The following is a 22597-nucleotide window of genomic DNA, read 5'->3' on the forward strand; positions in this document are numbered from 1 at the left end:
GTTATCTCAGGGGCAAAACTGTTTATCTTGATGCATTATAATAGATGCTCAACTGGTAGCATTTTTCTTGGAGAAGGGAAAAAAGTTTTAGATTAATTCCCCGTCTAACTCTTAACTCTCCCTCATCCCCTGATATTCTCAATGTGATGGACAGTCTGTCCCATGGGAAAACTCACTTTTAAGTGAATCTCTTCTCCAGGAGACACGTCCCTCACGAAGTTCTCGTGTGACTCACCCAGAGAAAAACAAAACTTGGTATGCATGAGTTTATTTGAGGAGGATTTGGGCCATAATGAAAAGGGCATTGCAGGCGGACGTGGAGTTGTTTTTTCACCCGGCTGCCACCACCGTATTTCCCCGCCAGAGCTCAAATTGTGGGACATGTCTATGGTGAAAATATTTCCCAGAAAACATGTTCCATCTCTCTCCCTTACTCTGCTTTCTTGTCTCTCGAGTTGTGCTGATGATCTAATAGCATTTTTCTCTGTGCATATTTTGGCAGTGCCCCACCACCTGGCAGCTCGAGTAGTCTGAGGGAAGTGAAATGCCTGCATGTAGTTAACCCTAGACGGTGAGGTGGATACAGTATTGTAAAGAGGGACCCCCGCCGAACCGTTGTGAAGGTCTGTAGATATAAGAGGCTTTGTCTTGTTTGTCCTTCTGGGTCGGCAGTAGGGTAAAAGAAGCTGGAAGGCGAGAGATAGGAAACGGTGGGGTGGAGGGGGAATGGTCAGGCTCGCACGTTTCGAATCGTATTACGCGAATAGCAGAGAAGCCGCCTGCCAGAAGGGGCTTGTGTAACTTTGCACATGTGCCAGAAAGTTTAAAATCCCTCATCTCCTCCTCCCTCTCCCCTCCCTCCATCCCTCTCCATCTCTCTCTCTCTCCTGCTGCTTCATTCCACACATCAGCCAAAGCGAGAGGGAGAGACGGACAGTTCGTGGCTGCGCCTCCTGTTCAAACCCATTTCTTTAAAGAATACACAACCGTGAAGAAGAGAAGGGAGGAAAATCCCATCTCCCGGGAACTGAGTGCGCAAAAAACAACAAAAAAGAGAGGATCTGTGGCCGCTGTAAGAAACAAAAGAAAAAGCTGCAAGGATTGCTACTGCTGCTGTTTCGGATTTCTCGTCCATCCTTGGGTCCTTTCAGGCCGCAGGGGCGCGAGTGGGAATCCCGCTCGTTTGAGAGGCACACACGCCGCCGCGATGCGCCTCCTCTCCCGGCCGGCGGTTCTTCTGGGGCTCGCCCAACTGCAGGCGTGCGTCTACTGGAGCTGCCTGCTGTGGCTGCCGGCGGGCGGGCTGCCGCAGAGAAACCCGTCGCCGCCACCCCCTCCCGCCATGTGGCGGCAAAGGATTCAGTGGGAGAACAACGGGCAGGTGTTCAGCCTCCTCAGCGTGGGCTCCCAGTACCAACCCGCTCGGCGCAGGCACAGCCAAGAGCCCGCGCAGGGCGGCCACGTCTTGCTCCTTAGGGGCAACAGCACTTTTCCGCACGGGGCTCAGGGGGCGGTTACTGAAGCTGCTACGGGCAGAGGCCGCCCCGCCGCCGCTACTGTCGCCCGAAGGCCGGAGGCGCAACACTGGTTCCAAGCTGGCTATCAGCAGCCAACCAGCAATAATGGCGGTGGTCGCGCTGAGGCCGGCGGCAGCCTGCAGGGGGCGCCGCGGGGCAGCTCCCTCGAGAGCGCCACCTCCAGGCCGGGCAACGGGAGTAGCTCGCCGCCTTTGAGCAATCTCCGGCCGCCGCGCCGCGAAGACACCATGGTGGGAGACGACCCCTACAACCCTTATAAGTACACGGACGACAACCCTTACTACAACTACCACGACACCTATGAGCGGCCCCGGCAGAGCGGCCGCTACCGGCCGGGTTACGGCACTGGCTACTTCCAGTACGGTAAGAGCGCGCGCTTCCGCCCCGGACACCACGCGGCGGGGCGAGGCGCGTGGAGCAGAGGGTTTGCCGCCCTCGCCTCGAGAAAGCGCACCGAGGGGTGGTGGCACGTTTGCACAGAGGGAGCCAGGCAAACCCTGCGTGCCAATGTGAAGTGAGCTGCTCGCTCTGGGCGCCCGGCTCTCGACGGCAACAACAAACTCCCTCCCAAAAAACGAAGCCCCAAAGGAAGGGGGGGGGATCCAACCCGGCCGCGTGGCAAATCCCGCCCTCGTCGCCAGACAGCACGCTTCAACACCGGCCAGTTGGCGAGGCAGCCAATTCCACAGCCGCTAATCACCATCTGGTCCCAACTTTCTCCTCCCCACTCCCCTTTGCCCTCCTCCACCGTAGTCAATCTGGATCTTCTTGCATGAGAAATTGGGATATTGACTCAAAATGGATACTTCTCAATGCCAATTTTTTACAAGTGTACTTTGTACACTCAAACAAAGAAATTAACGTCTTTGTAAAATACAAAAAAAGAGGGGGGGGGAAACAGGAAAAAGAACAGTAAGAAAGAAAACACTCCTTAAACCCTCTTTCTCCCACAGCAGAGACAACTCAGGACACAATAAGGGTGGGAAGGAAGGAGGTTTTCAGAACAAGCGTTTTATTCTCTGTAATTTCAGCAGTGGTTCGTTTCCTTAACTTATACAGAGGTGTTGAGGTTCAATCCTGCTTGAACAGACATCTTTTGGCCCTCCAAACTGCAGTCTAGCCCCCAACTTTAGCCTTGATTACTCAGCACATGTTCAGAGACTTCCTTATCATTTCATCTGGTCTTGTGCACCGAGAACAACAGGTGCTGTGTCTGAACCAAACTCTGAAGAAAGAAATATTAAGGTCTATCTCCCCACTTCTAGAACAGAGAAAACTGATTCAAGAGGTTCCTCTTTGAGCTCCAAAGTACGGCAGGCAGATGTCCCTCATTTTAAGGCTCATCTTTTTATTTGAATGGGGTTAATTCAAACCATTGCCGGCCTAATGGATGCTCACGACTTTTTGTTTCAGCACAGCTCCAGCTCCATAAACCCAAGAGCACAGATAGATTTCTGGTGTTTTGATCTAGCAAACTGAAATGTTCTCGACAGCTGGTGTCCTTATGGGGGTGTGGGGAGAAGCCTTGAAGATTTATGAGAAAAACTGGGTAGCAGAGTAGGATGCTACAGAGTACATGCCAATCTACAAGACACATTGGCTTTTCATGCTTCTTTTGATCTTGTGAAAAGTGACTTTTGTTCTTATTAGCTGACTGGCTGTGAAAACTGGATTGTAGTAGATTGAAGACTCTGACTGTGACTTCTCCTGCCAGTTGGGGAAAATGAAGTTTACAGACCTGTCCTGGGCTTGATCAGTTTTTGTGTGTGGTTTTATGCACTGCAGGTCTTCCTGACTTAGTGCCAGATCCCTATTACATCCAAGCATCCACCTATGTCCAGAGAACGTCCATGTACAACCTGAGGTGTGCTGCTGAAGAGAACTGCTTGGCAAGGTAAGCACAGTCACTGCCCCTCAATTTACACCAGTATCAAATTCCTTACTGAATCTAAAGGTAAGTTGTAGAACTTGAGAGCAAGAGTTTGTAAGAGAGGCACCTATTCATTTTGCAACAGTGTTCAGGATATGCTAATAAGATCTCAAAATGTCACTGGGGCTTATTTTCAACAAGTTCTAAGTTGTAGAGAATTTTGTCTCTATCCCAGTTCCTAAAACATACTGTTTTTATTATGCTCTCCTGAGAGCTGGATGACCAAACTACAAGGTTTCCGTGCCCTTATTGTTTGGGAATTATTGCCTTACCAAGGCCTGTTTTTCATTATTCCATTGCTTTGTTAATTTTTTGAAAACAAGTCTCCTCAGTACTTATCACTTTGGAAACCTTAAAATAAACATTTTTAAAAAGATCTTTCTGTTTGAGCATTGTAATTTCCAGTTCATCCTTAAACTCTCTCCTTAATCTTTTTAAAATTATTATTATTCTATTGCTTTTCAGCACCTGCTTTCCACACTCAGTTCAATTTGTTTAATAATGAAGCCATAATCCCATGTACACTTATTTGAGAGGTGCATTCAGTTGAACTCAGAGGTATCTGCATAAACCTGCATAGGATGAGGCTGTAAGGATGATCATACATGAGGCTTAAGGCTGTACACCTATACACACATACCTGGGAGTATGCCCAATTGAACTCAGTGGAACTTACTTCTGAGTAGGCATGCATAAGATTGTGCTATAAATCAACTTTAGAGCAAGTCTGTATCTAATGTAAATGGAAAACCTAAACTAGGTACAATGGACATTATTGGGTTTGTTCTTCGCCACTACAGTGTAGAAGGATGTTCTTGTTTTGCTTTTAAAAAATTGCTCTTTATCATTTAATTTGAATGTAATCATATGCAAAACAGCCTTTAAAAATTACTTCATAACAATGTCAGCCAAGGATTGGCAATATGCTTTGCACACTTATAATTATGCCAGCAAATCGATGAGAGAATATTGTAGTTAAGATCATAGAAAAGTAGTTGGCAAACCATGTTCTTGGAGAACTTGGACACAGTTTTAACTTGAACAAAAGGAAAAAATCAAAATAGTGATGTTAAACCACAAGTTGAAGTAAGAATGCCACATAACTCCAAAATATTCTTAGTTTGATATTTTTTAAAATGGAAAACTTAAAAATAAGAAAAATAAGACCTGTTGAAATTGGCAGCAGAGGAAGGAACTGGAGAGTCAATGGGCATAAACAGCAGGAAGAAGAAGAGAGACAAACAAATCTAGTATAAACAAAAGAAACATAAGAATAGCCATTCTGGATCAGACCAAGGATCCATCTAGTCCAGCGCTCTCTTCATACAGTGACCAGCCAGCTGTTACTGGGGTCTCCCATGCAGGACACAGTGCAACAGCTCCCTCCCATCCATGTTCCCCAGCAATTGTTCTATCATATAATAGAAGAGTTGGAAGGGGCCTACAAGGCCATCGAGTCCAACCCCCTGCTCAATGCAGGAATCCACCCTAAAGTATCCCTGACAGATGGTTGTCCAGCTGCCTTGTGAATGCCTCTAGTGTAGGAGAGCCCACAACCTCCCTAGGTAACTGATTCCATTGTCGTACTGCTCTAACAGTCAGGAAGTTTTTCCTGATGTCCAGCTGGAATCTGGCTTCCTTTAACTTGAGCCCGTTATTCCAGACCCCTGATCATCCTGGTTGCCCTCCTCTGAACACACTCCAGCTTGTTTGCGTTCTTCTTGAATTGTGGAGCCCAGAACTGGACGCAATACTCTAGATGAGGCCTAACCAGGGCCGAATAGAGAGGAACCAGTACCTCACGTGATTTGGAAGCTATACTATTAATGCAGCCCAAAATAGCATTTGCCTTTCTTGCAGCCATATCGCACAGTTGGGAGCAAGTGGTTCAGCTTGTGATCTACAACAATTCCAAGATCCAAATTCCAAGTTTGTAGTATTGCTGAGCCAAGTATCCCCCAACTTGTAACTGTGCATTTGGTTTCTATTTCCTAAATGTAGAACTTGGCATTTATCCCTATTAAATTTCATTCTGTTGTTTTCAGCCCAGCACTCCAGCCTATCAAGATCACTTTGAAGTTTGTTTCTGTCTTCCAGGGTATTAGCTATCCCACCCGATTTTGTGTCATCTGCAGATTTGATAAGCGTTCCCTTATAGGCTTACTGCCTCTGATACTGGAGGGAGCACATAGCCATAGTCACGGCTAGTAGCTATTGACAGACTTCTCTCCCAGGAATTTATCCAGCCCCCATTTAAAGCCATCCAAATTGGTGGCCATCACCCCATCTTGTGGTAGTGAATTCCATAGTTTAATTAAGTGCGGTGTGATTGGATAGCTCAATATTTCATAGTTTAACTATGTGCTGTATAAAAAATGTAAGTGGGTTGCCCAATATTCAAAACAAATTTTATCTCATTGAAAAAAATGGAAAATCTGACTTTCATAGCATTCCTAACCAAGGGAAATTTTTAAAAAAGCTTTAGGGTGCAATCCTATGCACACTTACCTGGGAGAAAATTCTGTTGATTTTAATTCTGAATAGACACGCATAGAGTTCTGCTGTTAATAAATAAAATTGTCCACCAGTGGAATGGACACTATTGGTGGAATGGAATCCACCTCCCCCCCATACTCCCCCCAAATCTACTCCAGAGGATCTGGGGACCTTAAGGAGTAGATTTGTGGGGATGCAGGGAGGAAGAGAGGAAAGGAATGTCCTGTTGCACAAGGGGAAGGTCCAATATTTGATGTAACTCTAAGTAAAAAGTAGTTGTTGGCTGTTTTTTATATAAAACTCAGGCTTACTATCTACTGTTTTTGAAACTAAGTGGTGTTTTTAATGGTGTTATACAAAAGTAACACAACTATGTTCTTAGATGAAATATTTTATTGAGGTTATGAATACTGGCACAGATTTCAAGAGAGGATTTTGTTATGCTGTTGATAGTAGTTAAATATTTCCTCCCTAAATACAGGCTCTGGACAGAGCACTAACAGAGGCCAAATGTTCTTTTTAAAGACAATGGGAAAACATTAATTGAAGCCAATTTTTTTTTAAGAGGGCCTGTACTCAGAAAGATGCAGATATCCCATTGGAAATAATTAAGTAGTTCCAGCTTTTGTAATAATGAATTCTCAACTGGTTCGATCCAGATTTAGCCATCCTTGGAGCAGACCCGTTGAAATCAATAGGACAAGCTAGACATGAGTGGCTTAAGTCCTATTGATTCCAGTGCACCTATTCTGAGGATGACTAAGTCTGGATCTAACCCAGTAAGTCCCAAGACTAGCGTTCCCCAACTCGGCGCCCTTCACATGTTTTGGACCACAGCTCCCAGAATTCCTGACTGTTAGCAGTAACATTGGCCAATGGTCAAGACTGCTAGGAGTTGTAGTCCAAAACATCTGAAAGGTGTAGTCCAAACATCTTTTTTGTGAACCGCCCAGAGAACTTCGGCTATTGGGCGGTATAAAAATGTAATAAATAAATAAAGGCACCAGGGTGGGGAACACTGCCCAAGACCAAGAGAGTGTGTTCAATTATAAAGAATACAAGCATCACAGTATAAGCCAAACTTTGTTTAACAAGCAATTTCAAGCCTGGTTTTCCTAAGCATATTTTTACATCATTGCAGCTCAGCCTACAGATCAGATGTCAGAGACTATGATAACAGAGTGCTTCTGAGATTCCCTCAAAGAGTGAAAAATCAAGGCACTTCAGATTTCTTACCAAGCCGACCACGATACTCATGGGAGTGGCACAGCTGTCATCAGTGAGTGAAGTGCTCAGTATGGTACTTTTCAATTATGTTCATTTGATATTTGTTAGTTGTGATGTGGTTCCCCCCCCCACCCCCCTTGCTGCCGTGTGGAAAGTAGCCTCTCCCATTGAACTCAAGAGTACGAAAGCCTCTCCAATTGAACTCAAGTTTGTCATCCTGCCAAATAGAAAATAAGTATGTAGGTACAATTTCAGATGTGAGAGGAAAATACGTTTACTTCAGCATATTTACAACTAGTGCCAAAAAGGGCAGAATCTGATGCTGGCAATCCACCAGCTCTAAAAAATGTTGTTCTAGTGAGAATGACTGCTAGTGCATCAGGAAACTAGCACTTGCTCTTACAAACCAGGAAACTAGTTGAAACTGCCATTTTCAGTATGGAAAGAATCAACAGAGCTCCCTTCCAACAGGCTATGTTAACATGTCCCATTTTGGAACTGGCAGTTTCGGCTACTTTCCGGTTGCACTAGCCAGTGCTAGCTTCCAGTTGCAATAGTGGACACTGCTGCTAGTACAGCAGCATTAGGTAATGCCCAATGGCATAAATATTCAATAACTAGTGAAGATGGTATGTGGATGAAATCAGCCTTCTTAATGTAATATTGGTACCAGATTTGAAGTTGGTTTAAACTAGTGGTGCTGCTAGATGATTTTGTTATGCTACACACACAAACACACGCCTTAGATGGGCATGTGCATAACTTCAGTTGTAAAGCACACAGCTAACATTTCTCCCCTCCCTGCCATTCGATGCTTAACAACTGGTTCTACACTCCTATTAAGTTAGAGCAAAAGTAAAAACAAAATAACAGAACCTTGTTTGCTAACCCTGCCAAAATAATAATAAAAAATTCTGAGCATGTGCAGTTTTGCATTTTAAACTCACTCAAATTAAAGTTACCATCATGATTACAGGGATAAAATGGCGTTTACTACCCTGATGTAAAACACATCTACTTGAGCATAAGCTTTCCTTTGTTGTCAAAATGGATAACATATATTTAGAAGTAAAAATATCAAAATGAATGGCTGTAATCATGTACTGCCCAACCAGCTGCCCTCTGACTATTTTTTTTAATGCCCAGGCTGACACCGGCCTGTTTGTCATGGTCTCCATCAACTGCCGTTCTCTGGGTGGTCATTTGGGGCCCTGGACTTTGGCCTTGAGATCCAGCCCTACCTGCACGCTTCATAGGAGTTGCTTGCATCAGAACAGAATTCAAAGGCATATGTTAATATAGTGATGGTTTTTGTAACCAAACACCAGAAGGTAGCACTTAGCCCTCACCTTCATAGGAGCACGCTTGGCAAATCTGACCTTTTCAGCTTTATGTCACAAAAGGGACATTTATGTTGAAATGTTGCTTGTTTCCATCCTTTTTTGTATATGTTGAAAGCAACAATAGCAAAATATAACTGAAAGAAGATGGTGATGTGGTTGGCTGAAGGTTTGTTTTTGCTACTCTATCATGAGAAAAATGATGTAGCAACAGAACAAAGGCCTTTTAGAAGATTTCAAGGAATAATCATAAGCATATTGAAGCAACCAGTATAAAACTAAACCATGGGAACATATAACATAACAGAGCATAATCTCAAATTATTTTGCATGAATTATTGGGGCTGTTGATAAAAGCAAACATTTTAGAAATAGAAGTGCTCTTGGAATTTACAGTGTGCAAAGTAATTTCTAGTCAGATAAACACTGCCTGAGGGTAACAGTTGGAAAATGTATTACTCATATATATTACTCATATATAGCCACTTAGGTGCTTATTGCCACAGGAAATGCTGAAATAACAAAAGTTCATACATTGCTTTGTTTCAAGCAAAATAAAAGATATATAGCAATTTATTTTTAAAGGCTACATTTTTATATTATTGTTGAATATTGGAACTATATGTAAAGAATTATATCACTGGGTCCCAAATATTAACCCATTAGTTCTGAATATTGCAGTGTTCAAAATCTTGTTAAATCATCTTGCTACTTCTAGTAGTCATTTTGTTGGGCCACAATTATTATTATGGTTGTTGGTTTAACATGTAACAAAAAGCAAACCTGTCTACTAATTTGCCTGTGGTTTAACAGACATTACCACAGTATGGATGAATTCAGCCATTATGACTTGCTTGAAGCAAGCTCACATAGGAGAGTAGCTGAAGGACACAAAGCAAGTTTTTGTCTTGAAGATACTTCTTGTGATTATGGATACTATAGGCGATATGCATGTACAGCACACACACAGGTAAGATATAGTTATTAATAAAATTTCCTCTTTACTGTCAGATTATAGGCTGATTTCAATCATCAGTTGTAGCAGACCATAAAGCATGAATGCTGTATAGAAATAGTACATAGCCAGATTTATTAACTTTCATTTTGGGGTAAGAACCTTCGAAGAAGACAGTCAGGTATATAGTTACTGGAAGTAGATGTTTTAAGTTTTCTTGGGACTAGTGCACCTCATTGGGTTTCTGGCAGCTAGAATAAATTAGTATAGTATACCACAGCAGGCTGAGGATAGGGGAATGGTGAAAAGAACTTTCTTCTATAGTGGTGTTTTGTGGCTCATGGCGGCAGTTTAGCCAAAGATTGGGCTAATTGTACTGTTTAAAGTTTTGATGCTGAAGATGCTCCTCCTGTTCCATTAAAATTATAAAATCAAACTACATAATACCTAACAGCATTATCCCGCTTAGGATAAAATGCCATATATATAGAACAGGCATAACATTTATTACATAGTGATATCTTTGTAAATATTGGAGACCGGCCAGAAAGTATCTAGTACAATGGACTTCAGGGAGAGTTGGATTTTTGTTTTATTTTTTAGCAAGTTTCACCATCACCACTTTAGGCAAGATGCAATCGCATCTTGTCATAAAGAGGCATTCATCAAAACTCTTAAACAGTTGGTCATTCTTCTCTGGCCACTTTTATAAGCCAGGAAGGGCAAGCATCCAGCACACACATAGTAGATCTCACTTTTCCAAGGATCCTGTCCGTATCCTTGAACTGTACAAATGGAAAATTAACCATTATAAACGGACAGGCACTTAATTCTGGAGTCAAGATTCATTTCAGTGGCAGTTCTGAAAATTTTTCAAGAAGTGTTTGCTCTAGACTCAAACCCATTATCATCTTGTCTGGAATTTCTCCATGCTTCTCTACCACAAGCTCAACTGTTTTATTCCAAGCTTGCATATCTAGCAAGCATGGATGGTCTATTATCATATTTATGTTTAGTAATTTGTCCTTAAAGGTTATTTTTTCTAAAATACTTGCCATAGATATATATAATTTGATTATTTGTTTGCTTTATACTGATTCACCCAGTTCCCCAAAAAAGGTGTCAAGGCGGCTAAAAATAATTAAAACCAAAAACTTTAAATAAAAAAAAATCATCATCACAAATATAGGTCTCTAGTTGCAGGTTTGCTGTATTTTTAGAGTTCTGTAGAGAGACTTGCTCAGCCTGTTCAGAAACTAGCAGCAAGAGATAATCCACAACTCCTAGGGGATGCTTACAGTTGATATATTATATCACAGCTTTGCTTTTTCAGTAGTTTGCTCATTTTTCTGCTGTTTTACTGAAGGAAACCTGGAAACTCTTAACTTGTGTATGCTTTTATCTTCCTGAAACCTATTATACTTACAGACCTGCTTCCATGTAAATCCACAGTACTCTTCTAGTATTCCAATAAATACCTAGTTGCATTGTCATTTTTCTAGTTAAATCAAATTATGTTTACATGAAACAGCAGATAAGGGATCACTTGATATATATATATCATAACTAACAATGTAAATAATGAATTTCAGAATATTATGTTCAGTAGGAAACATAGGTATAGGTAATCCTTTTCTATTCAAAATCATTTGTTCTAACTAAGCAAAGCAGTGTGTTTTTAATCTATTTACTGGTGGTGCAAGTTTGTGAAATGTAGGAATGTAGCACAGTACTTCTAGCACTGCAGTACTGGAGTAACTCACATGAAGTGTTATTGACTTACATGCGTTGGGGTGGTTCCAGATTGGCCATCTGTGAAGTGAAGGGGTCCTTCCATTTACAGAAGGTGCTGGAACCCACCAGAGGCTGGAAGAATAAGGGCAGAAGGCAATCACCAAATCTCCCTTTCCAATGCAGTCCCCTAGGCCACCTCTCATGCTTGCTCCAGAGGATCTTCCAATCCTTCAGAGCAGCTTTTCTAGAGGCTCAGGGGCTGCAAGGGGAAGAAGGAATCAGGATACATAGTGTTCTCAACCCTTCCTCCAGTGTAAGCTAAGTGAAATTTTGCATGAAGCCTAAAAGCATTAGGCATCAATATTAACTAGATCATAAGAGTAGCCTCATTCAAAGCACATGCAGCAAACTTGACTACAGACAAGATGTTGATTGAGATTTCTTACGCTAGAATGCTTTTCACCTGAATATGGGCCTGTTCAGACAACATGCTAAACCATGGTTAGGCCACTAACCCTTTTTCAGCAAATGGTTAGTGAGCATGTTTAGACCATGGTTTTGTAGCCACCATGGTTAGGAATGGTTCACATGACAGCTTAAGTTATGGATCATGCAGCACACTAAGCCGTATTTAACTCGAAAAGCTTAAGCGTGGCTTAGCGTGTCATCTGACCAGGGTCTAAGCAGGTTTCAAAGCTAATTATACTTTTCTTCTACCATTTTGGCTGGATATAGACATTGGTATGCTCTGGATCTTCCTACCTCAACTGAGCTGGTGGAAGTGTATTGCAGGAGGCAACCAATTTTACTATCCTGTCCATGGCTATCTCTATATTGGTTTCCAGGGATCATGGTAAGTGTGGAGGCAACTGGAACTAATCATTAAGAGCCTCCCACAGAATTAGCCCCATCCAGTGTATATCCTATTCCCACAAACAGGATAGCCAAATCTATCAAGCATAAAAATGTCAGATGCTACTTTGAATTCTTTTAGAATTCTTGTGGCTTCAGCTGTTTTTTCAAGACTTGTGCTTGTTATGAAGTATTTTCCTCAGCAACTGAAAACTACTTCTAGATTCCAGGTTTAAAAAAATGTATGCAGCTGCCAGCACTCAAATGACCTTCCTCTCCATAGCGAGTACTTAACTCTAGCCAAGTGACACACAATCTGTGGCCAAACATTGTGCTTTTCATAGGGGCAGTCAGACACCACTCAGAATGATTTCAGGGTAGAGAAAGTGACTGGACCTCACATATTACATAGATCCTAAAGAATTCTGTGTTCATGGCTTAAATGGAACTGTCATTTCAGGACAATGATATGTTTCCCAAGTTAAACCTTCCTTTAATCCAACAAAATAGTAGTGGGAAAATAGACAGAGCCCATCTTAAGTCCTCTGTTTTACCAGGTTACTTTAATCGAAGTGGCTTTGAGACAGGAAAGGGATAAAGAAGATTAGATCCTTGGATAGTTCAGAATGAAAAACAACTATGCCAAGATTTGGACATTTCTGTAATGGTTCTGAACTGCATATGGAAGAAGGGGACCAATCATCTTGTTAGAAAAACTGTTGGTAATAATGTTTTATTAATATATCAGTTACTTAAAAAAAATATGAGAGAGAGAGAGAGGCTAATATAGCTTTTGGATAGATGATGATGATTGAATCCACAGACAAACAGAACTCTGCTCATAGTTTGAGGTTTTTCTGGCTTCCCTCACCCTTGTGCTTCCAAAATTTGCTCATGAGGGTCGAGGGAACCTCTGGAACAGTGTGGTGAGATTTGGGGCAGGGAAATAGGTGAAATGACAAGGAAATAGTGAGCATTTAGTGGTGAAGCCTTGTAAAAGCAGAAGTGCAAAACAACGCCTTACAGCCAAACAAGTTGTAAGGAAATTAACTTTTGTTAGATTTTCAAAATAAAGTATGAGGTTTAAATAAAGATTAACGTGTTATATTATGGGATGCTGAGAAACTGTAACCATTTAATCAATTTTCTTGGCATTTGCTAATAGTGCTCTGTTTTTGTTTTTTAAAAAGCAGGAGTGAGACTCTCACATGTATCTAAATTACTATTCTAGGGATTGAGTCCTGGCTGTTACGACACATACAATGCTGACATAGATTGCCAATGGATTGATATTACAGATGTAAACCCTGGAAATTACATTTTAAAGGTAATCAATTTTATTAATCATGAGTTATACACAATACTATGTGAAACTGCAAAATACACCATGTATATCTTTTGCAGGTTAGTGTAAACCCTAGCTACTTGGTACCAGAATCAGACTACTCCAACAACATAGTACGTTGTGATATCCGCTATACAGGAAACCATGCATATGTCTCTGGCTGCACAATTTCACCGTAAGTACTTTCTTGTTTCCTTTCAAATGTTTTGCAGTACAGGTAATACATTTTATGGTGCTTAGGAAAAAAATGTGTTGTAATGACAGGAAGTGTAGCATGTACTTTCGCGATATGTCTGAAAACAGCCATTCTATTAACTATTCAGATTTAATGCAAGCCTTGGACTTATGCATTCTTCTCTTCTCTGGTGCTGCTATGAGGTTGGAAGAATTTGCTCTGCATTAAATTAACAAGGGTTTTCCATTAGGCCAGAATTTGGGGAGAACTCTGATTTAAATGAACTATGGTTTGTACAAACCAGCCAGGATCAAACCATGGGTTATGAACCTGGATCACTTCAACAAACCATAGTTTAAACTAAATAGTTTGAGTTCAAATGTAATGCAGAACTCCCAGCTATTTTAAAAGTAGTAATTTCTGAACTCACAGGTACACCAAAAGAAAGAAGTGTGCAAATCTGTGGATGTAATGCTAAACTATAGTTTAGTTACATCCAGAATTGGGCCAATGTCTGTCCATTTCCCTTAGTTTCACAATTGCTTTGTTTTCAGATTAGAAACGCTTTATAGTTAAATCAATGTAATTCAGTGGCCTAGAATGAACCTCCAGTAATATAAGTGCTGAGTTGCTTGCCAATGCAAGACACTCAAATTGGATTTTTTCCGGAATACTTCTCCTTTAGAAATCTTGTTTCAGGGATTTAAAGGGATTTGTACATTCTTGCTGCTGCTGCATGGACTTAGTGAGCTTCAGCTGTTATTCCTGGCTTGTACTTACAAACTCTCTGGATGCTGCTTAACCGTTCTACATTCACAACATCTTCAGAACACCATGGAGTAGGTTGCTAGGGAAGCCCAAACAAATCCATGTGAATGTCATATTTCTATACCAAGTCTCTAATGGCGTGCTTACACAGTTTGTCTGGCCTCCAGGCTCACAGTCACATGGAGACACACAAATGCAGATTAGACTGAACACAGATATAGCGGCCAGTGATTTCCAGAATTGTACTTTTTTTGAGCAATCATAGGGGCATGTCTACACCTAAGGCTGTAGCAGGAGGGAAGGGGGAGGATCATGGACCTACCTCCTTCTGCGATCCTCCCCCACTGTCTCTACGGCTGCATGATGTCCCAGAAGGGAAGAGGGATGTTGCTAGTGCCATTTTTTTTTAAAAAAGGAGCTGTGTGCGTGCAGCAAAAAAAATAAGTAATCCCTCCAACAAACTCCGCGCCCACCCCCACCCCCCTCCATCCCAGGGATGGCAAAATTGCTGCAGAGCCACCTGCACAGCTCTGCGTCCATTTGAGGACCCAGGAGGCTGCGTCACATCAGCCGTGGTCCTCGGAGTTGTCCCGGGACCGTAGGAAAACCAGAGAGCTTTGGCTATTGGGCGGTATAGAAATGAAATGAAATGAAATAAATAAATAAAATACCAGGAAATTCCTGGGTTCAATTATGCCGGGGAAGGTCTGTGGTTGTCCTCAGTTGACCCTGAGATCCTCTGTGCATAATTTGGATACGCAGGGCCGACCTAGAGATGACCCTGGGATAAATGAATTGTGTAGACATGCCCATAAGAGTCACTGTAGTTATATCTGCATATCGCTCACTACTGTTTCTCCATGTGAATGCATAAATGGGGAAAAGGAAACTGTGTACATGGTCAAATGGACTATGTACCTGATGAGGTTGGGCACTTTACAGCAAGTTGTGGATCAGGCCTTTTGTGATTAGCATGGACCAATTTACAACAATGCATTTTTTACCTTCATCCTATTCCCCAGTATCCAATATTAGGTTTTTAAAGTATACTATCAGCAGCAATACTGCTACTAAGATTATTCACTAAACCACCTATTGAACGAATTCTTGTCACCACCAGTCCAAAGTTACAGTTGGTTTACAGAATCAACAAACTAAGGTCTTGCCCTAGACTTTTATGTATTCTACTTAGCAGTGTGAGTTTGTGGGAGCTTAAGAACCAGAACAGTAGGATTCTTAGAGGTCAGCAATGATATTAGCAGAGCTGCAAGAGGAATTTGTCACAGCTGCTCACCGTGCCAAGAAATTTTGAAACATTCTGGGAACAGCCCCTTTTCTTTAAGAAGTAAGCATGATTATATTGTGTGTGTGTGGGTGGGGGGGATGTAACATCTTCTAAGATCACATGTGTTTGCATTAAAGTATGGATACAGCTCTCAGAAGTTTTTCTTTTACTTCATCTTTTACGTTAATTGATGAGAACTGTTTTAAGTAGAGGGAAAGTAACTTGCTATCTATGTTGCTTAAATTTTAAGACTAATGAATGTTTCTAATTTTCTTTATCATACTTTGGTTCTGATATATGTTATACTTAACTACTATTTCTTTTTTCATTAACAGATATTAAGATGAAAGAAAATTTATGCATCAGTACCTGAGGTTTTGAGATGCAATTATTTTATAAACTGAAATAGGATGTAAAAACTTTTGAAAACTGAAAAAAGGACCAGAATATATACAAAGAATTTTAATGTAACTCTGAAGCATTAAGACCTTCTTCAGAATTAATAATGTAGCTCAATTCATGCATTCAGATTTTGAGAACAGTGAGAAATTGGTGCTTTATTCACATAATTTCAAATTGTACAGCAAGTTAACTCATTTACAGAAATGCCTTCCCTTTGACTACTGGAAATCAGTACACTATCTGTGAATGAGCTTAAGCAATTTAAAGGGTATTCACATAGGCTGAGCTCCAAAGAGAAATTTTAGGTTTCATCTGATGGTTCATGTATAGCTGATTCCTCCTCCCCTATTATCACAACAGTGCTTTTTTATGTTTTCCTGTTTTGGGAAGTTTCTTGCTATATGACAAAGGGCCAGTACAAAAATCTAGCTTGATAAAAAATATAGATAACTTTGTAAGGGTATTTAATGCTTAGTGTTCAGCAACATCCATTATTACCTACATCTTTACATATGAAAGTTGTTTACTTCTAAAATATTTTGCAGACAAATAATCTTAAACCAAAAGTATATTGATATTTTGACATAAACTGCTTCTCAGAAGAATTATGGGACACTAGAACACAGCCCATTTCCAGTGCTCACTGCAGACTGTTTTGCACAATTTTTCTATAGTTTGAAAGATTTTCCATTACAGGTGTTTAAAAACTACTTCCCCTGACTAGAATTTGGGTAATCTGTTCAGCTGAAAAAATGGGATGTTGTTATACTACATTATTAAAGATAACTTAAATTTAATTGGTTCGTTATTTTAAAAATTAAACTGTTGAAAAAAGGTAGCAGTAATATACCCGTCTGATATCATAAAACAAACCTTAAATGGCTGGTTTGTCAGAAGAGGCTAATGTACATGCCCCATAAACTTATGAAGTATTGAAATTTTGCTAGTCAGAAAGAATGAAGTTTAAAAATATATAAGCAGTATCCAAAAGGCTGAGTAATAAATGACATACTGTGTACAACAAGGCTTCCTGACATATACAAGATAAGATGTACTTTACAGTAGCAATTCAAGGGCCAGGTTGCTAATACATATTTTACCAAACCGTATTTGGTTGTTATAGGTAGAATTATTCCTCCTTTGGATTAAACCCAGTTTAACAGTGAAAGAGATCCACCCCCTGCCGCCCCCCCCAAAAAATCTTGAAATTTTTTAACAGAAGACTCATCCTCCACTTCAGCTTCCTGAAAGTGCCCTATAGATATTCACTTACTGGCTGTGCTAGGTTAGATGTTTGATGTCAAAATTGCTGCATTTTGGTTGCATTGCATATATTACAATACATAAAAAGTGACGCACTTAGCTTGGAGAATATGATAGTTTTCAGTAATTCTTTCCTGGAAACATTTAATAGCTTTGGTTCCAAAATTTCAAACAATGCATATTTTTTTCTTAGATGGGCTGGCATTTTCCTCAAGTCCGTGGGCAAAATCTATTCTGTCAGTGGGCAGACACTGATGGATTTCATCTTATCAATATTATAATTTGTGTTTTTTTTTTAATTAATTGAAATGTTTGTGCTTGTATTTGAGGCAACAACATGCCCACAAGTCTTTGTGAGGCCTGACAAGACCTGGGCCAAATCTACACTGAGCAGGATATGACACTTTTAAAACGGTTTGAAAACTGTATATGGAATGTGTCCTGGGCGCCAACAATTGTCATTACTGTTATAAACCATTTTAAAGTAGTAGTGTAGATCCTGCCCTGCTTATTCCTTTTCCACTTGCCAGTGCCTCCTCTTCATTTTCATGGTTCCGGTGGATGTTGAACCATTAGTCCTGACCACTTTATTTCTAATACTGTAAATTAACACATGTTGCACCCTTTCATAGGTCATCAGTTGTGGTTGCCTACATCATAGTATGCTTGCTTATATATAAGCTCTTTAAAAAAAGAGCAGCAAAAACAGACTGTAATTGCGGAGCTGGTGACTTCTGAGAGGAGCCCTCAGAAAAACTGATGGCTCCACAGTGGCAGCTCAAGGGGTAGGGTTGGCCTACCTGATATTCTAAGAAACTTTGCTATACAGGATCACTGTCCCAGACTGCAATATTTCATTACAAAATCATGCTTTCATTTTCGAAAAAGAAAAGAAAAAAGCAGAGTATCTGCTGTGACTTAAGATGTAACCAGGAATATTTGGCACTTGTGGACTCAGGTCTTAGTCAAGACGTATGTTGCCAAGGTTAGTCTAACAGAAAAAGGTACTAATTTATGAAGAATCATAGCAAGTTTGAGGTTTTCTTGTGGCCCTTGTAACGTATTAGGAATTAGTGAGCCACACCTTTGTTATATATGGATCTTTTTGCCTCTCAACTGGATAACACATCAAACATAGTGAAGGTTATAAAAGTATTTTCCTTCACTCTGTTTGGCTGTCCCATAAATTTGGCTCATAGCACTCACAGCTTTGCTCTTCCAAGCATTACATGATCCATGATTAAATCTAAGGGATTTCTAATAGTAAACCAATAATGATATTTGTTGAGTCTGCCTTTTTGTACATTCCTATAGGTTTTGTTGGACATAACTGAAGTGTATACTCATTTAATGGAAAGTGCTCTACCCTGTACCTTACAATACAGCAAAATTGTTTTAACATTCCAGATATTTCAAAGGTGCTTACATATTTTAACTTGAATTTAAATAAACAAGTTTGTTGTCAGGAAATTTATAAGCAACCAGATGTTACAAATTCAATAAAAAGCCATCCTTGGAGGAATTTTACTATTTACTTCAGTTTTTCAAAGAGCCTTACTTTTAAAATCTATGTGTCTTTCCCTGAAAAGTTATTTATGATTATTCATACACTAGCTTTGTATTCTTCACTGCACTTCCATATTCTTGTGTTACATTCTTGTATTATGGCTGCAAATTTATGTGAAAATGACCTGAATAAAAATGTTTCAAATTTCTTTCCAGCTTCCACCAAAATAAAATCTATACAATTTTATAGGTTAAGAGCAATATCTATATTGGTTCTTCTCCGAGGAAAATGGTGAATCTAATAAAAATACAAATAGGCTATGTACAATACAACATGCCAGTTATTTAGAAGCACTAGGTTCAAGAACTCAGTAGTTTTGGTGGATTTCTACCTTGGCCAAAGAGCATACAGAGCTTTGTAAATAGTACCAGAATACTTGGAAATGGAAATTTTTTACCCATACAGGGTAACAATACTGCACACAACACAAACATACCTAGCAATGATAAAATATTCATACAGAATTATACAGTGTTAAAATGGATACCTCTGCATTGCATTGTTTACTAGGCCAGCTCCACATAGTTTAAGCAACTGAACAAAAGTTACCTCATGGAATCTGAAAAAAAGTATGAATTCCTCTAGATATACCAATAATCAAACAATAGAACCAATCACAAGTGGTGAACAAGTAGAGCCACTCACAATCTTAAAGTTTACAAGCCCCACCTAATGGTAAAACTGATTTGACCCAAACCAAATTAGGTTAGTAGATGAAGCTCAGCCGAAATTACCATCTCTTGTGCTTAGAATGTAACATATGGCACATGGATAATGAATTATTATCACAGTTAACATTAGACGTAGTAGATTTGAATGATGTCATATTTATGGCTAGCAGTTTGGTTTGGCTTAATGGCAGAAAAGTCTTGCAAATGTCCAGAGCCAACTGCAGCCTGAGTTAAGTACAGTTCAGTAAGGTAGGGCCCTCTTCCTCAGTAGCATCCATATTATCACAGTACTATATAAGTACAGGGGAAGGGCTCAGTAGCAGAGCACATGCTTTGTGTGCAGAATATTTCAGATTCAATCCCTGGCATTTCCACATAAGGTTGGTAAAATATTCCTGAAACCCTGCCATTGCCAATCTGTGTCAGTAATACTGGGCTAGATGGACGAATAGTCTTACACAGTGTAAGGCAGTTTCTATATTCCTTAAGTCATCTCAGTCTTGACATGTTTCAAAGAAGGGCAACCTAGTTCAAATGCTACTAATTATACAATATGACAATAGTATAAGATACAAAACTCACAAAATATCTGACTGGGAAATGAAAAAGTGATGTTAATGATCTGGACCACGTAACAAGATTTAAATCCCTATAGGCAAAGAACCGACAGCAGTTCTTCAACATGATAGTTTACTAACACATTTGGGAAATAAATTTTCAAGTTCAGAATTTTTCTCTTTCTAGAACTAAAATATTAAACCAACATAATGGCTTTTTTAATATTTAGAGAGTATCTGACAAAATAGAATCTCTCAGTTTAACATATTGCAATAGTGCCACTAACAAGAAGTATAAAGAATTTATTTTAATATTGCTAACCTTTCCTTTTATATTAAAGCTTTTCAACTGGTAGTACTTCCCAGTATGTCAGATGACACAAGTACTATTGGTTGAAAAGCTCTGTTCTATATGACAGAAGAAAACAGGGAACATTAAATTCCATTCACCTGCTAATTGTTCTTGCATGCAGATACTGCTAGTGCTAATTTCTTTGATTACACGTTTTGCTGTGATGAATGTAGCCAAGAATTCAAAGGTCACTTTAAAAACACTTTGATGTCCTAGACATCCCATGTGAATATTGTTAGGGTCATAAGTTAAAGCAATAAAAACACTTTCTCGATCATCAATTGCCAAGAAAAACTAAGCAAGCTTGGCAATCCAGAGACATGTGGATGTTCTTCAAGCTTTAAAGTTTTCAAGATTCTCCATTTTCAACTAAAAACCACAAAATAATACATTTCCTTCAAATTAAGCATACTAGTTATTTTTAGGCATTCATAACTCTCCCCTTTCTTTCTCCAAAATGGAAGTTTTTAATAGACTTATGCTGGCTGGGAAATGCTGGGAATTGTAGGACTTTTTTTCTGTCTAAAGATGCATTGTATTGCACCCCTAGAAGATTAATGGCTTGTTGCATAATATTTACAACAGTATATGTATACTGTTTTTTTATACTGTTGTTTTTATAGTTTTGGTGGTTTTAAATTTTGTATACTTTTTAATGTTCACTGTTTTTAACTTTTGTAAGCTGCCCAGAGAGCTTCGGCTATGGGGCGGTATATAAATTTAATAAATAAATAAATTAGCAGAAAAGAAATAGAGACACCCTAATATTAGGCTAGCGATAAACGTGTCTATGGGCAATATCCAGTTGTGTCATTCTGGTAGGGTAAATGATGCTGCGCAATGAGACACTAGGTTCTGAATTATGTATGAAAGAAGGGCCCAATTAATGGTATGTTTGTGTAAGCATGGTTGCACAAGCAAAATATGCCAGCGCTTGTACAATGGAGATTTGGCACACCACTGCTAGTGCTATTTGAATTTGCAGAATAAACTTGAATACTGCCCTATCTTTAACATCAGCCTGCACATTAACATACACTGGCTTGCAAAACTATAGGACAAGGTTTCAAAACCATTTAAAACACTGTAAACCACTGATCTTATAATAAAGTTAGTGCCTTATCAGATAGGCTGAAATTCAGAATTCCTTAAGAGCTGTGAGGGGCAGAGTGAAAAGGATTTCTTTTAGACACAAAAATGAACACGCAACATTGTAAACAAACAGCTGCATCTTAAATCCCCTTTCAATCAATCCACTATTGACAAGAAGAGTAGATAATTCCACTCAACACAATCAAATGCTCTTCTAATCTACTGGAATACTAAGAGGCAAAATAATGAAATTTAGTCACTGAGGTCTATATATTTATGAAAACTCATTTTCAACTTCCACTTAATTTTGTTAGACAGTATGCTAGTCTAGAGGTATGATTCCAAATCAGATGTATACATCTAAAGGATTCTCTTTTTATATGTGAATATAAAGTAAGAGCCATGGTGTAACAGACCAAAGACGTATCTATAATTCCAGTGTTCTGTTCATACAAATGCCAATTAGATGCCCACGGAAAGTACACAACAGCACCCTCCCACTAGTGTCCCCAGCAGTTGGCACACACAGGCATACTACCTTTGGTTCCCAAAGTAATATATAGCAATCATGACTAATGTCCACGGACAGCCTTATCCTCCATGAACTTGTCTAATTCCCTTTAGACAAGTACAAGTTGGTGTACATCATTACATATTGTAACAACTAATTCTAAAGTTTAACTATGTGCTGCGTGAAGAACTGAAACTCCCACCATTCCATTTCTTTGGATGACCCTGGGTTCTAGTATGAGAGTAATCACTTTCTCCACACCATGCATAATTTTATACATCTCTATCCCCTTATTCACATTTTTCTAAGCTCAACTACCCCAAACTACATAACCTTTCCACAAAGGGAAGTTGCTCTAACCCTTGACCCTTTTCTGCACCTCTTCCAGATCTACATCATCTTTTTTTTGAGCTGTGATGTCCAGAACCAAACACAGTAGCCCAAGTATAGTTACACCATACATTAGTTTAAAGGCATTAGGACATCAGCAGTTTTATTTTCAATTCTTTTTCTAATTATGCCTCACATGGAATTTGC

General features: G+C 39.7%; 1 protein-coding gene across 1 annotated transcript; it reads left to right on the plus strand.

Annotated features, from left to right (window-relative positions):
- Positions 1-1342: 1342 nt before the first annotated feature.
- Positions 1343-16771, plus strand: LOX (lysyl oxidase). The gene is made up of 7 exons (XM_063128405.1): positions 1343-1901; positions 3324-3432; positions 7106-7243; positions 9345-9501; positions 13304-13399; positions 13477-13592; positions 15981-16771. The coding sequence occupies exons 1-7, from the start codon at positions 1343-1345 to the stop codon at positions 15985-15987; spliced, it is 1182 nt and encodes a 393-aa protein (XP_062984475.1). The 3' UTR covers positions 15988-16771.
- Positions 16772-22597: the final 5826 nt, after the last annotated feature.

This window comes from Elgaria multicarinata, chromosome 6 (assembly GCF_023053635.1).
Source record: "Elgaria multicarinata webbii isolate HBS135686 ecotype San Diego chromosome 6, rElgMul1.1.pri, whole genome shotgun sequence".
In the NCBI taxonomy this organism is placed as follows: Eukaryota; Metazoa; Chordata; class Lepidosauria; order Squamata; family Anguidae; genus Elgaria; species Elgaria multicarinata.

Bases quoted from the DNA above. Each gene is read 5' to 3' on its own strand.
- LOX (XM_063128405.1), top strand. From the start codon at position 1,343: ATGTGGCGGCAAAGGATTCAGTGGGAGAACAACGGGCAGGTGTTCAGC. The intron at 9,502-13,303 runs GTAAGATATAGT...TTACTATTCTAG, and splicing joins CATGTACAGCACACACACAG to GGATTGAGTCCTGGCTGTTA. The intron at 13,400-13,476 runs GTAATCAATTTT...TATCTTTTGCAG, and splicing joins CTGGAAATTACATTTTAAAG to GTTAGTGTAAACCCTAGCTA.